General features: G+C 44.1%; 1 protein-coding gene across 2 annotated transcripts in view; it reads right to left on the reverse strand.

Moving 5' to 3' along the window:
• ATOSA (atos homolog A) overlaps positions 1–16,170 on the reverse strand; it is a 450,421-nt gene that overhangs the window by 44,780 nt on the left and 389,471 nt on the right. For both annotated transcript variants that reach the window (XM_086958313.1, XM_086958312.1), the window contains exon 11: positions 2,736–2,935. In XM_086958313.1, the coding sequence (XP_086814439.1) occupies positions 2,736–2,935 (200 nt within the window). The remainder of the gene's footprint in view (positions 1–2,735; positions 2,936–16,170) is intronic.

Genomic DNA, 16,170 nt, shown 5'->3' on the forward strand with positions numbered 1-16,170 from the left:
CCGTTACCGTACCCTGTACTCTAGGATCCCTGCAGTAGAGCAGCGTGTCTCTGCTTGAGTAAGTGACGCTTTAATGCACATTACTTAAGTGTAACTGAGTCGGGGTGTGTGTGAGTGTGCCGTGCTAGTGGACCAGGGCTACATGCAATTTGCCTGACCATCACGTAATAGGCGTCGCCGTGCGCCAAATAAAACAATCTCTCCAGCACGAGGCGTCCAGCCCAGTTTAACCATACGACCTGATTGGAACGGCACTAGATTATTGTCCTTCAATATCTGGTGCTTTGCACCAGCTTTAAAATATTTTTTTTCTCGTAGTTGAAGTACCAGTTGAAGTGTTTAAATTATTGTATTTTTAGGTTTCCCTCTTCTTCATTGATTTATTTTGCTGGTGAGAAAGGGTCACTCATAATTAGTCAAAAATTATGAAACTGTCACACATAGCTATCTGAAACCTTGGCAGCTATGTATCAGGCTGTGTGAGAGGCACTTGGGCCACGCAGACAAGGTGATGAGTTCAGGTACACGGACAGAGGGGTCATGGGACTCGGGTACATGGAGTTATAGATTGAGCTCTTTGGCTAAAAAGGAACTTATGAACTATTGCACAGCATGAGGCGCTTGGGGGACAGAGGGTAAAGACAATGCAAGACGGGGCTTTAAGTGGGCTGGCTCCCCCACGGGACTCCGATCTATTAGTAATAAAAAATTGACATTGAAACTGCTCCCTATCGGGCTGTTCATTCATGTCCCACTCCCCAACATTACTGGCTGCAAAGGAATACAGATCGATTTTTAAACAACTCATGTAAAATAGAGTTATGCACCAGTGTGGCTTTAGTCTTTAAAAATCAAATAAATAACAGATATAGCACAAGTGCAAGTTGACTTTGGACAGACTAATAATGCTCACTCTCTCAGGCACTTACTTCTCGAGGCGAGTCGGCACTGCTGCAACAGGCAAGCACCAAACGTGGAGGCCAGCCCGCAAAGACTTATTGTAGACTCCCAGGCCGGCGCGACAACCAACGAATAGGACTCATTACATCGCATAGCAATTCCACGCATGCCATTACAACGTGGGTCTTACTACGCAATGTCAATTACAACGACTACCTTTACAACGCCAAATATTACCATGACTATGCCTTTACCACGCATGCCATTTCAAACCAAAGGCATGCGTAGTAAAGGCATACTCATGGTTAACTTTTGCAAGGTAAATGACTCCACCCTACCCCCCAAGTACCACTGTATGACCCTCCCCCGACCCCCAGTCCTCTCCCTACAATAACACTACACTACTGTGCATGACACCCAACACTACCCTAAAACCTAAAACACTACCATACACTACACAAACACCACAACCCTAAAACACTACCCCCAGCACTACCCCCTCCCCACCCCCAGTCCGATCCCTACACTCAAACACTACCCTGCACGACCCCCCGACACTACCCTAAACCCCAAAACACTACCCTACACAAACACCACAACACTAGCCTAAACTCTAAAACACTATCTCCAGCATGACCCTACCCCCAGTCCAGCCCCTACATTATAACACTACCCTGCACGATCCCCATACACTATCCTAAATCCTAAAACACAAACCTACACTACACAAACATTACAGCACTACTTCAGCACTACCCTAAACCCTAAAAAAGTAACCCCCACCCCAAGCACAATACCCCTTACCTCTCTCTCCTCGTGGTTCCTCTCTCCTGGTTTCAGCGTCATCTGAGGGGTGGTGCCCGTCGTGGTGAGGAAACTGAACTGCCTCAGTTTCCTCAAAACAATGTGGATAGCCATTACATTGCATGCATTGTAAAAGCGCATGTGATGTACTGGTGTGCGTAGTAATGGCTATGTTTTGTTACATCGCATGCGATGTAATGACTTGCGGGGTAACAACCTTGCTGTAATGGCTGTTTACCCAACCAACGCCACCCGGCCTAACTCTGTGGTCCTGATGTGGCACTGGGTTGCGGTAACCAATCCTCATTCATAGTGGCATGGTGCGAGCAGCTAGAAGGAGGTGCATGGACATTCAATTGCCTACACTGACAAACGCTGTCAAAGAAATTTGAAATGCTGCCGGCGCACACCGTGGGGGCCAGTAGCACTGAACCTGTGACTCAACCCACCTGTTAAAGTGTCTCTCAGAATTAAGTGTCTTAGTCAGGAGCCAAGCTGTTGGGCAATAATTCCTGTGCCGTCAGTAATCCTGCGTGGTGCCTGGTCCGGGCGGGACTGTGTCCTGTGTTAGTTACAATACATTGGAGCAGACAGAGCTGCAAGCAGATCATGAGCAAGCCCCTATAGCCGGGCAGGAGCAGGGCGCACCCGGGGCTGCTATTGCAGCTCAGTCACGGTGCGATTTTGCATTTCAGCACACTGAAAATACGTTAGTCTAACGCCTGATGCATGGTACTTGGCAGGGCTGGACTATATTCTTTAAAGTTTCATCACAGGCGCCTTGTTGGGAAGAATTGATGCCAATTAGGGGTTAGAGATCCTCTTTGCAGACACTGTGAATATTTTTAAATAAAGGAAGCCGGCACCAAAACTGAAATTCCGTTTGGCATTTTTATGTTCAAATCGACAACGTAAACAAAACTTACATTTAAATAAAGTAACCCCAGTCATACCCTGCATAGCACCTGTATATAACATTTAATATAATATTATATAACATTTAATACCCCCACTCTATTATGGTCAATTACCTCAGATGTATGAGGTAGCGTAACGTCTTTTCTTCAATCTGCAAAATATTTTCTTCATTGAGGTTTCCATTAATTTCTTTTTTCGCAGGAACAGAAAATGTTCTTTGTCGTAGGAATGTTTGTTGATTGGCTGGCATGTCTCGTAAGTCATATATAACAACAAACATTTTCACCACAGTCTTGTTGGGATTAAATAAGGTCTGAAAAGTGACAAATTATAATTATTCTTTCATAATGGCTCTGTACAATAATAATTGTTAACTTAAATAACAGGAACAACGCTGTACAAGAAAAAGTAACCTTTTGGACGAAGGGACAAATGATTAAATATATCTTTTCAGGTAGGTTCACATTATGTATTCCTGTTGACAACGTTATGCTGCATTAATTTTACCAATTTGGTAATGGCAGAGGAATTTACATTTTCAGATAAATACTTTTATTGGAAGTGTACACCTCTCATACAGCAGTTCAGAGCTTACATACAATAATTGTCAAAATGTGTTTAAAGACTGAAATCAAGACCAACATCCTTAAAAGGATTTACCTTAATGCTCGCTCACGAGCAAATCACACAAAATGATTTGTTACACCAGGGTCACAAAGGCTCGGTATGCCAAAATCTTCACCAAGGTACAGTGGGTAACTTTTCCACCCCAACTCGCACACTACCATCTACCCAGTCACAAGAAGTGATCATGTGCGTGTTTGGCATTAGGTACTGTTATTGTCTCTTTTCATGACTACCTCGCACATATGACCTATATGACATGTTCTCTCCCGTGCTTCTACGTTGAATCACTCACTAGAGTTGTTTTGGTTAATATAGCCTAGATGAACAAAGAAAGGTAAAACAGTTCAGGATCCTCGTTAGCCTCTGTACCTCATGCACTACAATAACTTCTCATATCGGGCACACCTCTCCAAACAATGGACTCAAGTTCATGTCTTCAACAAAAATGGCCAGACTTGATAGACAGCCATACCAGCAGCAGTAGATGTGTGTTACTGAAATGTAATTTACAACCAATCATTCAATTTATCTTTATTCGATTACATCAATGAACATAAAAGAGAGTAAAAGCACATGGCCAATTAAAGATTAAAACATTTAATCGCATCATAAAACTACGCAAATGAAATTGAGATTACCAGACATCAAAAAATCAAACGGAATACAAATTCCTGGTTCTTACACAGTTATAGTGGACCTCTGCCTAATAGCCCTTTGGATGTAGGTTTTTTTCAATACATTTCTGTTGTAATCTTTCTTCCTGTTTACATATCCACATGGTACACTCCGCCTCCCCCCCTACCATCCTATCCCCGTATGTTCCATGAGAGCTCGCCTTAGAATCTTGGCATCTCTCAGGCAGTCCAGGAGAGTGGGTGACAGAATAAAGACTGCTCTTACTTCTGCCTCTGAGTAGTATTTTTACAACACTGGTGATGAGAGCAGCGCATGGGGCCCTGCTGTCACCTCCCCTTTCAGTACTCTCTCCATTCTCTTCATGTGCCTGGTTAACCATTACAGTGCATTGTGTGAAGATTCCTCCTGATAATCTGCTTTGCTGCAAGTGTTGGTTCCTGGGAACTTGCCTGCCATTTGTGTTGCCAATACTGATAGCTCCTGTGGAATTTCAAGTCTGACGATTTTCAGCTGCCCTCTACAGCTCCGGAGGTGAGATTGGGTGGTTTGCGATCTTCCCAGGAAGTGAGAGGACGTCGGTGTCTACGACTGGTCCTCTGTTCACCCATCCTTCTAGAACTAATCCTGCGGTCAACCTTGTTTCCTATACGTGTTTCCTCTGGACTTGGCTGCCGTTCTTGCTGCTGACGGTGCCGGACGCTGTGGGGATCTTACTTTACGTACAATCAGCTGCCTGGTGTGTTGGTTGCCGTTGTGTGGCCGACGGTGCCGGGTGCTGTGTGGATCCCAGTGTAATGATTTTCGGCTGCTTTGGTGGTGCACGAAGTCGCGGCACTGCGGCAACTCTGGAGCTTCTTCAATCACACCGCGATTCACAGTGATAGGGTGCAACCGTGTAAGTTGCTGACATACTGTCGACATTCCGAGTTTCCTCAAACCTCAGGCGGGGGCTCCTCTTTCAAGTTTGTTCCGGTGCTCCAGCCTCTTTCGCCTGCCTTTAGAGTGGTGTATACTGTCAGACGATGTGTCTCAATGCCTCAGCCGGAATTACCGGGATTTTTGTGAGGCGCAGCCAGCGCTCCAGCTCCTCAGAGCCGCCTATTTACGTCTCCTCTTCAGGGATCTGTCTAGCTGTTCAGTTGATGGTTTCCATCTCCCAGGGTCTGTCTGCGTAGAGTTTCAATCTGTTTACATTTAATCTTTCCCCACAACCGAGCGCTCCCCTCACAAGCCGTACTTCAGAGTCTTCAGTGTTCTTGGGAGTACAAGGACTTCTGCTAGCACACCCGGCGCTCCAGCTCCTCAGGGCCACCTTTCAGGGATTTTCGTCGATCGGCTGTGGAGCAGAGCTGTCATCGTCTTCTAGGTCACAAGTAAGACTTCTGTAATTTAGTTCCAACGTCCGAAGCTCTGCTCACACACTGGTACATCTCATTGTTGGAGCAACAACAAGCGCCCACATACATTTTTCTAATAAGGACTTTTGCTATTCTATTTGTGTCTGTGTGTGTCTCAACGGTGATACGCACACCTTCTTTATTTTATTGCAACTGCCTATTAAAGCTATAATATTCCACCATTGAACTACGGCCCTTGCCAGTGAGTCACGGCATGATTCACGGTGATTCACACACCATTTCCTGTTGTATCCTCTTACTACTGTGGTATCTACATTTTATAACATCAACTTTAAGTCATTTAACATGTGTTATCCTCACTGAGTTGCTCCTGCATCCTGGGTTATTTCCCATTTCTACTCACTTGTGTTTTACGCCTAATATTGGGGTTTTTTGATGCAATGGGTGTATCTTAGTTCATTTGTGCAGTGATATTGTGCAGCCTGTGATAAGCTATGTAGTTATTATTTCATGGTAAACCTAGTACCTTATATCATATTTGCAGTGATATTGTACAGCCCGTGATAGGCTATTTGTTGTTGTTTCATGGTAAACCTAGTACTCTACATAGGTTCAGTTTTATACTGTTAATACGTCTATAGAGTCTCTATTGATTTCTCTTATAGTGCGCTCTTCCCTCAGCAAGTGTACTTATATTCTAACCCCCTTTTACATGTATATGTATTAGACTAGGTAGGTCTCTTATCCCTAGGGGCCACTTACCTTTAAGTTTACTTCCCAGAGAATACTTGCTTTGCACCTCCTTTTCCTCCCTTCTTTTTAGGGTTTGCCCTCCCCCAGCTTTCCCCATGGCTGCTTCGTCCATGAGTCAACCTCCCTCCTTCTTAAATGATATTGGGGACCCTGAAATCCAATGGAAGGATTGGATTAACCTGTTTGATTCCTACCTTATCGCTATTGGGGGGGGAAAAGGGAAGTGGGGAATTCTCTGCTCTTCGGAAACATGTCCTGTTGCACAACCTTGGTGTTCAAGGTAGAAAGATGTATGATACCCTACCTGATCATGAGCTAGAAGATGAGGAGGTTGATTTGGATGTTTAAAATCACTCTTTTGAAATTAGAAAGTCACTTTGGTGACAAAGTTAATGTTGTCCCAGAAAGGCACAAGTTCTTCACTCGGGTGCAGGGTAAACAAGAGTCAGTTAGCAATTACATTGCAGCTCTTAGAGGACTTACTCAATTAAGTGAGTTTGGAGAATTGAACGACTCCCTTATCAGGGATCAGTTAGTAGGCTGTACCAACAATCCCCACATTAGAGAGAAACTCCTATCTAAAAACTCATCCTTGAAAGATGCTGTTAGTATGGCACTATCTATTGAGCACACTGCTAAGTGCATTTTAGAAATGAACCCACCTAGAGAACCGGTCTGTAGTGTAGTTAATGCCAATGGGTATCAGGATGACAACATTGACAGTGAGATTTTGAAAGTCAAAACAAGAGAAGTCAAGACAGAAAAACCTATGAGTAACTGAAGGGTTAAAATGTTTTAGGCGTGGCAGCAGTAACCACTTTGCGAACAATGTTCCTTGCACTGCTCGCAATGCTACGTGTATGAAATGTATCAGGAAAGGACACTTTGCTAGAGTGTTCAGAGAAGGGGAGAGTAAACAGGTAAAACTAGTTAGCAACGGAGAGGTACACTCTCCCCGTTACGTATTTCATTTAAAAAAAGATGTGAAGTCTTCTAAGGGAGATACCCTGCAACTTCCGTATCCTAAATGTACCATTTTTGTGAACAAAAAACCTTTGGTCGTATATGCAGATTCTTGTTCTCAGTTTACGATGATTAGTCTACAGAAAATGGATGATCTTTTTAGTATTTCCAGTCTTAATGTGATAAAACCTGATGTATCTCCTACCAGTTATGCTGGGGAACCCATACACCTGGTGTGCATGGTAGAGATGGATATAGAATTCAGAGGAAGGTCCACCCGGGGTTGGGTTTACATTGTAAAAATTGGGTCAAACCTATTAGGCTGGCACCACTTAAAAGAGCTAGGAATAATGCTTGACCCTAATAATGTTGATCAAGTTTGTCTGAGTAGTGGCAATTAGATTCTGCTCTTGCCTTACCACTCATTTCAGGGCTGGTTGTATATGTGGTGTGTAAAGGCAAGCGTGTTAAAGTATCTAGAAACATTTTCACCGTGCCTCGCACATTTACATTATGCTCCCGAGTATCTTTTAGGTAATTGTTTAGGGGGTTTCTTGGTTGTGGAATTGTACATTTATGATGGAATTGTACTGGTGTGACCTATGTACTATACAACCTTGTTATTCTTGTTGTGTCCTTCCCTTCACTGTCTCTTGCCAGCAATGGATGCCTCCCTTCCCTTCCCTCTCCTACTGTTGCAAGTTTTCCAGGTCATATGCTGGCTTCTCGACGACTTTCCTGACATTCATGTCAATTTTAGTTTTTTTCCTTTACGTATCAAAAGGAGATGTGTTGTAATCTTTCTTCCTGTTTACATATCCACATGGTACACTCCGCCTCCCCCCTTCCAACCCTTCCCCCGTTAGTATGTTCCATGAGAGCGCGCCTTAGAATGTTGGCATCTCTCAGGCAGTCCAGGAGAGTGGGTGACAGAATAAAGACGGCTCTTACTTACTTCTGCCTCTGAGTAGTATTTTTACAACAATTTCTTTATTATTTTCTTCAGGCAGACATTATTCTCTTTACAGTCATTCTTATGTTGAACAATGTGGTACAACATATTTTTCATCTTAGCTCAGGTTATATAGTTATCCAGTTCAAGCAATTTTTTCCATAACTGGAAAAATCATGTTTCCAAATTCCCCGTTTCAATTTCCTCCTCCTCCCTTCCTCCCTCCCTCCCTCTCACCCTCCCCCCACCAGCTTCATCTGCCTACTATTTCCAAGCTACAATGGGCATCTTCTTGATGTCCGTCATTCTATTGAAGCACAAGATCTAACCCTGTATTTCGGCCTCTAATTGGTTATCTCTAGTTTGTTAGTTTTCTCCCTGGGTGTCTCTTGGGTCCCGGCTCAGCCCTTTGGATGTAGGTTATCTGCAGATTTGGCAAAGAATGAAAAGATAAAAGCTGCTCTGGTGAGGCGAATATTAGCCTGTTTTAAAAAAAAAACAAGATAAAACTTACTCAAAGAAACATAAAATTGACAAAAAAACAAAGTACAAAGTGGTTTGCCACGAGCAACCATCACAAGGTAAAACGGATACATTTTTAGAAAAGGAACCTAGGGTGAGAAAGGCCAGAAGGCTAGAAAGATATAGTGTTGACTCCCCACCCACATTAAATATGGAACAAGAGCAGGATTAGGATATTAGGATACGTATGCCTGAACACTTCACTTGTTGGCCTCCCATGCAGTCTGTGGTCCCCACAGTGGGCAAGGATCTTAGTCTTCAATATATTAGCAACACATGTTGTAAGGCTACCGGGGAACCTAAAAAACTTGATCTAGCCCCAGACTCAAGGAAGTTTGTTGAAAATGCTTCAATTAGGGGATGTTCAAACAGTGGTCCAGTTGCAAATAGTCTGTGAGGATGGCCCTGTTAAAGGCTGTGTGTTTCAGTGTCTATAAACTGAGCCGCAATAGCTACGTTTGCATTTTAGTGATTTCTACTATGTGACCCATCCCCACCTCCAGGTGGCAATTAAAAGAACATGTACTAGTGGAAACAGAAAACAGCATTTTAAGAAAGCCTTTCTCTACAACATCCAATCCCTCTGGATCTCCAATAATCCACAACTCAACACCATATAATGCAACCAAAAAACACTTTGCCCTAGAAATGGCTATCAGTTCTTTGACTGGCTTCCGTCTCAGTCTACTGGCAAAATTAAAGACTGCCTCCACCGTTATAGAGAAGGTGGCAGCTCTGCTGCCCTTCAGAGGTCTCCAGGGAAGATTGTTATCGAAGAGAACCCCAGATAGGCAAATGTGAGGACAGTGCATTTTCTGTCACTGTTATCTATGAACGTAGGGTTTTCTTCCCTTTTTGCCCAATTGACCATGATGCAAGTTTTTGACTGGTTTACCCTTAGATCAAGGTTCATCAAATTTTTACAGAAACAGTCCATTAAGAGCTGCACACCATTTGTTGTCCTAGCAATTGAAACTGTTTTATCTGCAGCAATTAAAAATCAGAGACACTATGATGATCTACCCATAGGCAATCTACCCAGAGATTCACCAACTGCTTCTCCAGGCCGTTAACAAATAGAGAAAACAGGAACGGAGCAAACACACAACCCTGGCGCATGCCCTTGGCAAAGATAGAGGCTGCTGTAGTTTCAGCCCCCTGGGCCATATCTCACACTAGCCGTAACTTTGTTATGCAGCTGTCTCAGGAAATCAACTAAGTACAGTTCCACTCCAATGTCTCACAAAATGTTACGCAATTTCACTCTCTTAACATAGTCAAACGCTGAGCTTAAGTCAATAAATACCAGGTATATCCTGCCCTTCTTGGCCAAGGTGTACCTGCAGATTAAAAGATAAAAATTTAGGGACTGCTCCACTGTTCCCAAGCCGGGCCTGAAACTGAACTGCTGGTCAGATAACACATTATGTTCCTCGGCCCATGTCTGCAGTCGTTCTAGGCGAATTCTCCCCATGAATTTTGCGGTGGAATTAATCAAGGAAATTATGCGATAGAGTGGACCACTCTTAGAGCCTTTTTAAATATGGGGCCAATATTGGGATGGGCCAGGATTTTGGTGGGCCTGCATCTAGAAATACATTCAAAACATTTGTCAAAAGAGGGGCAAATTTCATGAGGAGAACCAGATTTGGCTGCCTGCTGCCACCCCACATGTGGTAGGGGCCCTGGCATCGGGGTTCTCATACAATTCTGCAAAGTGAGCAACCCCAGTGTAAGGGGGAATCACAACATCAATCCCTGAAGCACTGGTGCTACTAAAATAGTTGCGATTTAGCGTCACCCAGAAAGTGTTGGTATCCTGTTACTCATTAGCCTGGAGCAGGGAAGAGAAAGCTGCCGCTCTAATAGTAGCTTTCCTTATTCTCGGAACATGCTTGTAACAGGCTCTATATTCCCACACGTTCTCCTGATCTCTTGATGTGTCTTTCAGGGCCACCAGCAACTGATTGTGTGCTTCAGTGCAATCCGCATCAAACCACCTAATATGTTTTTCCTTCCTAGATTGAAGCAGGGCCAAAATCAGATTACGTCCAGTGCGGCAAATCATCTCAAAACAATCAATTACCTTCTGCCCCCACATACAGTCGTAAGCTAGAAGGTTAACAAAATCAGACCATAAAGAAGCTACCAGCTTTCTCATAAAAGGAGCTACATCCACATTAGACTACTTCATGACCAGCCCTTTTTTCTTTGAATACTGTAGAGGGAAAGGATTACACACAATTGCAACTTTGACCAAAAACAAAGTATGAAAGGAGAGGACCAAGAGCCTATGATCATTGAGCGGCAAGTCCCACAAACTGTAGTCTATTACCCAGTTCCTCAGAGTCAAAGAGAAGAGGATAAAGTCAAACAAAGTCGATAAGTGTGCCCCAAGCACGATCTAAAGGGATCCAATCCTGGTTTAGTTTAGAAAGAACAGGCACAGACTCCTTGGATGGAAATCAAAGGTTTTTAATCCCCCCCAAAAAAACGACCAGGCGCGTTTGTGCGGACAAGTCCGCCTTGTTCACTGACCATGTCATGAATGAGGTAATAGGTGACATCATGAGCAGTGCATTGCGGGTGCGTGAGTTATAGTTAGCTGAACTAACTATAACGGTGGAATTTCCAGGGTTTTGTAAGAGTGAAATGTCCAGCTAATATAACATCCCTGAAACCTATGGATTTTCAGTGAATTTCTATGTTTTTTTTAAAATGGTAATTTCTAACTATAAAGTACCTGAAACTTGTGTTTTTTTCTGTGAATATATATATATATATATATATATATATATATATATATATATATATATACATACAGCTCAGCCTCGGAATTGTACTCTCCAAAGAACCGCACTCGTGGAAACCAAAGGGTTGCAGTGCTCACACCAAAACTTTAATCACACTCGTTTGACAGACGCGTTTCAGCAATACGCCTTCCTCAGTGTCAATTACACTGTGAGGACGTGCCGGGGATATAGCATCAACACAATCATAAACATGGTAGATGGACTACCTCATTCTAACGGGCGCGCCATCTTGGAACATGCAAATACAGTTCACAATCGGGTGCATATTGCCGCTTAAAGGGAAAAACAGAGTAAATCAAGCCGTGGATCGGCATGGATCCCCGTATATCCACATCCGGGGTGATGTGGGGTACTTAAGTATAAGGCCCCTTCTGAACGTTTCCCCCGTCCATCCTGCCATGTATTGGCAAGTACTCCAGTGACTAGTATATACAGTGTCCCCATATGTCCTTAACCCATCGATGAACTTCTTAAACTAAACTATAAACAATTAAAACAATTAAATTGCATTGCTGTTAATGTTAAATGTCACTATGCATCAGATCATGGAGAGGTGTCGGGGAGATCTCATGTTGCTTATTTTCCTAAATGAACCGCCAGTTCTTCCCCATGATTCAGCCCGCCTGGACTTTTAGTCATGAGGTCGATTATGTACCTTGATTCCAGGCGTCTCAAAGTTTTTAACCTATCCCCTCCTCTTGGATTTTCAGGTACAAAATCTATGCCAAAGTACCGCAGCTTAGTTCTATCCCTTTGGTGAACCAAGTCAAAATGTCTCGCGACAGGGTATGCCGGATCTGCCTTGTCTATTGCCCTTTGGTGCTCAAGTACCCTGATTTTCAGTTGGTGGATCGTGCTCCCGATGTATCTCAATCCACACGGGCAGATGAGGCAATAGACCGCATAATTAGTGCTGCAGGTCAAGAATTTCTTGATGGGTTTCGTGATGTTTGCTCCCGGGATGTCGTAGTTTCGCACTCTCTTGCATCCCGAGCAGGCCTTACATTTTCCGCAAGGGAAGAACCCACCCATCTCTGCAATTTTTCCTGTTCTTGGTGTCACATTCTTGAAGTGGCTTCTCACAAGGGAGTCCTTCAATGATCTTGCTCTGCGGTATGTGATCAGGGGTTTCGTAGGAATTTCATCTTTCAGAATAGGATCTGTTTCTAGAATATGCCAGTTCTTTTGCATAATTATTCTCAGTCCCATAGAATCACTGGTGTATGGTGTGATTAGACGAAATTTCCCCTCATCTTTGGTTTGTTCATTTGGTGCTTTTGGTTTTAGGAGATCTTCCCTTTTTATTTTTCTCACTTTCTTCAGAGTTTTATCCAAAGAGTCCGGATCGTATCCCCTCCTTGTGAACCTAGCTATGCAACCTGCCGCTGCTGTTTCAAAGTCCTTCTCTCTACTGCTGTTTCTTCTCATTCTGAGAAGTTCCCCATACGGGATGCTTTGTATCAGCCTCTTCGGATGGTTGCTGTCGGCCCGCAGGATGGAGTTGCCTGCCGTCGCTTTGCGATACAGTGATGTGTGTAGCTGGTTATTATCTATTTCCACTCTTAGGTCCAGGTATTCAGCTGTTGTTGTGCTGATGGATCCTGAGAAGTGTAGATTGCAGTTGTTGTCATTCAGCATTCTTATATATTGCTGTGCCCCCTCCATCGTCCCTTGCCACACGAAGAGGTCATCAATGTACCTGAACCACTGTACCACTCTCTCTGTTCCTTGTCCCTCAGTCTGAAGGGCCATGGGCACCCGCTCCTCCCACCAGCCAACGAACAAGTTCGCGTAGCTGGGAGCAAAGCAAGTGCCCATCGCGGTCCCAGAGACCTGGGTGTATAACTGGTCATTGAACAGGAAGATGTTGCTTATTAGACAGAATTCTATGAATTCCAGCAACATGCGATTGTGCAAAGCGAATCTGGCAGGTCTCTTGTTCAAAAAATGTTCCACTGCCGCTAAGCCTAAGTCATGTCTGATGTTGGTATATAGGCTAGTTATGTCTAGCACAATCATCAGGTATGTTGGATCCCATGTTATTTCAGATACTTTTGTGAGGAAGTCTTTGGTGTCCTTTACGTGAGATTTGAGTTTGGTTACCAAAGGGAATAAGTAACTGTCTATGAATTTTGACATGTTTTCAGTTAGTCCATTTATGGATGACACTATAGGTCTTCCCGGGGGCTCCCTTGCATTTTTATGAAGCTTGGGTAAATGGTAGAAGGTAGGGATCGTGGGATTGTTGCTTCTCAAATACAGATTTTCATCACTTCCCAACATAGATTTTTTGTACCATTTGTTGACTAGGTCATCATACCTTCTAATGCCCTCCTTGTAGTGTTTCTCATCTGTTTGCCGGTAATATTGCATATCTGATAGTTGCCGTAGTGCCTCCTTTTGGTAGTACTCACGTTTTAGAAGCACAACATTTCCCCCCTTATCTGAGGGTTTAATTATTATGTTCTCCTCTTTTTCCAGGATACGTAGAGCCTCCCTTTCTTGTGGGGTGATATTATCTTTCCTGGTTGACTTTTCCCGTTTACCTCTTAGAGTTATTAGATCTTTCAGAACCGTCTCTGAAAATGCGTCTATGGCATCCCAAGGCATTATCGGGCAGAACGTGGACATTGGCTTCATATTGCTTTCCTCTCTCTCCTGATCTATTTCATTTGCGAGAGCTCTATTAATCATGGTGTCCTCCTGTGATGGTTGTGTCTCTCTTTCCAATCTTAGATTTTCAAGATTCTCTATCCCTCTCAGATCTTCACAGGATAGGATATCAGTGGCTGTTAGTCTTTTCTGTGCAAGTTTCGGTCCCTTCGTATTGATTCTGATTTTGTGGTATTTATGTAACTTGAGTTTCCTCACGAATGCATGTAGATCGATCCTCATCTGCGTATATTCACTCTTGCTGTTGGGACAAAAGCTTAAACCCCGACTTAATAAGTTATGTTCAACTTCAGTTAACCTTCTGTCTGTTAGGTTAACCACAGTGAGGTCGTCTGCATGGTTCACATTCACTTCTTGTTCGGTTTTCTCTTGCTCCTCCATCTTTGTGCCCTTCCTCTTCCTACCGCCTCCGGCTCTTCTTGTTCTTCTCCTGCCACGGTTTCTGGCGGTTTGTTCTTGCCGCCCCGTAACCATGACTGGCGGATTACCGTGCACTCGTTGTGAAAAGGAGGGGGCAGTGGTGTTTGACCTCCTCTTTGTCTCCCAGTTGTCGTTCTCTTCCTCTGTTCATCCACAGCCTCACTGTCGGTGACTTCTGATTCCGACGTGTCCAGTGGAGATAATGTACCTTGAGCTCTTTTACGATCAACCTCTTTCCTTGGGGCGTCGTACTTTTTGGCAAAGGTTAGGATCCGACCCGATAGGTAGTCGTTTTCGTCCCTTATGTATTTTTCTTGTTTACGGGTCTTTATCTTTTCTTCGTACTTATTCAGACGAGTTTTGAGTTGATCTTTGAACGTTGCTAGTTTCTCGGGTTTCTCTTCTTTCAACAGTTCTTGCTCTAGCAACTCTATCTCTGCCAGCGTTTTCTCGCGGTCACTCCACGCGTACTTCACAAGTATTGCCAAAGTTCCTTCGCAATAATGTGCGGTGTGCTCTGCCCAGTCAGTTAGAAGCTGAGGGTCCGGGTTCTCATAGGACGGGATCGTATAGACTCTTAAACCCCTCGGTACCCTTTTGTCATCTATATAGCTCTGGAGACTGGTGGCCTCCCACCACTTCCGAATTTCTCTCTCGTGTAGTCTCTCAAGTTTTAACAGCAGTTCATTAAGTTTAGTTTTAGGTGGCTGAGGAGCTGCACCCGCACTGGAGCTTGCTGCTATGGTCTCTTGCTTCTTGAACATCCCTCTCGCCGCATCTCTGCGCGTGTCCTCACAGTACATATCCTCTCATGGATTATACTGTAAACAGTGTGAGGGGGTGTGAGCACTAATTTGGTTAAGCCACTGACGCCCTGCTGCTGTCTCTGATGCCCGTATAGATCCGGGCTCGCGCTCTCACCGTGATTATGCGTGTCCCGCGTCGTCCTCCCGTTCTCTCGCGGTCCGCCTCTTTCCTCCGGTTTGCGTTATTCTTCCGTTACGCGTTTCAGATCTGCAGCGGTGCCCGTCCGTAAATTATGCTCCCTGTCCCACTGTGAAGTCAGGGCACTCGCGAGCGGGTGCAGTTTGCGGTAATGGGTACCCGCAATAGTATACAGCTCAGCCTCGGAATTGTACTCTCCAAAGAACCGCACTCGTGGAAACCAAAGGGTTGCAGTGCTCACACCAAAACTTTAATCACACTCGTTTGACAGACGCGTTTCAGCAATACGCCTTCCTCAGTGTCAATTACACTGTGAGGACGTGCCGGGGATATAGCATCAACACAATCATAAACATGGTAGATGGACTACCTCATTCTAACGGGCGCGCCATCTTGGAACATGCAAATACAGTTCACAATCGGGTGCATATTGCCGCTTAAAGGGAAAAACAGAGTAAATCAAGCCGTGGATCGGCATGGATCCCCGTATATCCACATCCGGGGTGATGTGGGGTACTTAAGTATAAGGCCCCTTCTGAACGTTTCAGATAAGGGAGGAAATGTTGTGCTTCTAAAACGTGAGTACTACCAAAAGGAGGCACTACGGCAACTATCAGATATGCAATATTACCGGCAAACAGATGAGAAACACTACAAGGAGGGCATTAGAAGGTATGATGACCTAGTCAACAAATGGTACAAAAAATCTAGGTTGGGAAGTGATGAAAATCTGTATTTGAGAAGCAACAATCCCACGATCCCTACCTTCTACCATTTACCCAAGCTTCATAAAAATGCAAGGGAGCCCCCGGGAAGACCTATAGTGTCATCCATAAATGGACTAACTGAAAACATGTCAAAATTCATAGACAGTTACTTATTCCCT

Source organism: Lissotriton vulgaris, chromosome 2_1 (genome assembly GCF_964263255.1).
Source record: "Lissotriton vulgaris chromosome 2_1, aLisVul1.2, whole genome shotgun sequence".
Lineage (NCBI taxonomy): Eukaryota > Metazoa > Chordata > Amphibia > Caudata > Salamandridae > Lissotriton > Lissotriton vulgaris.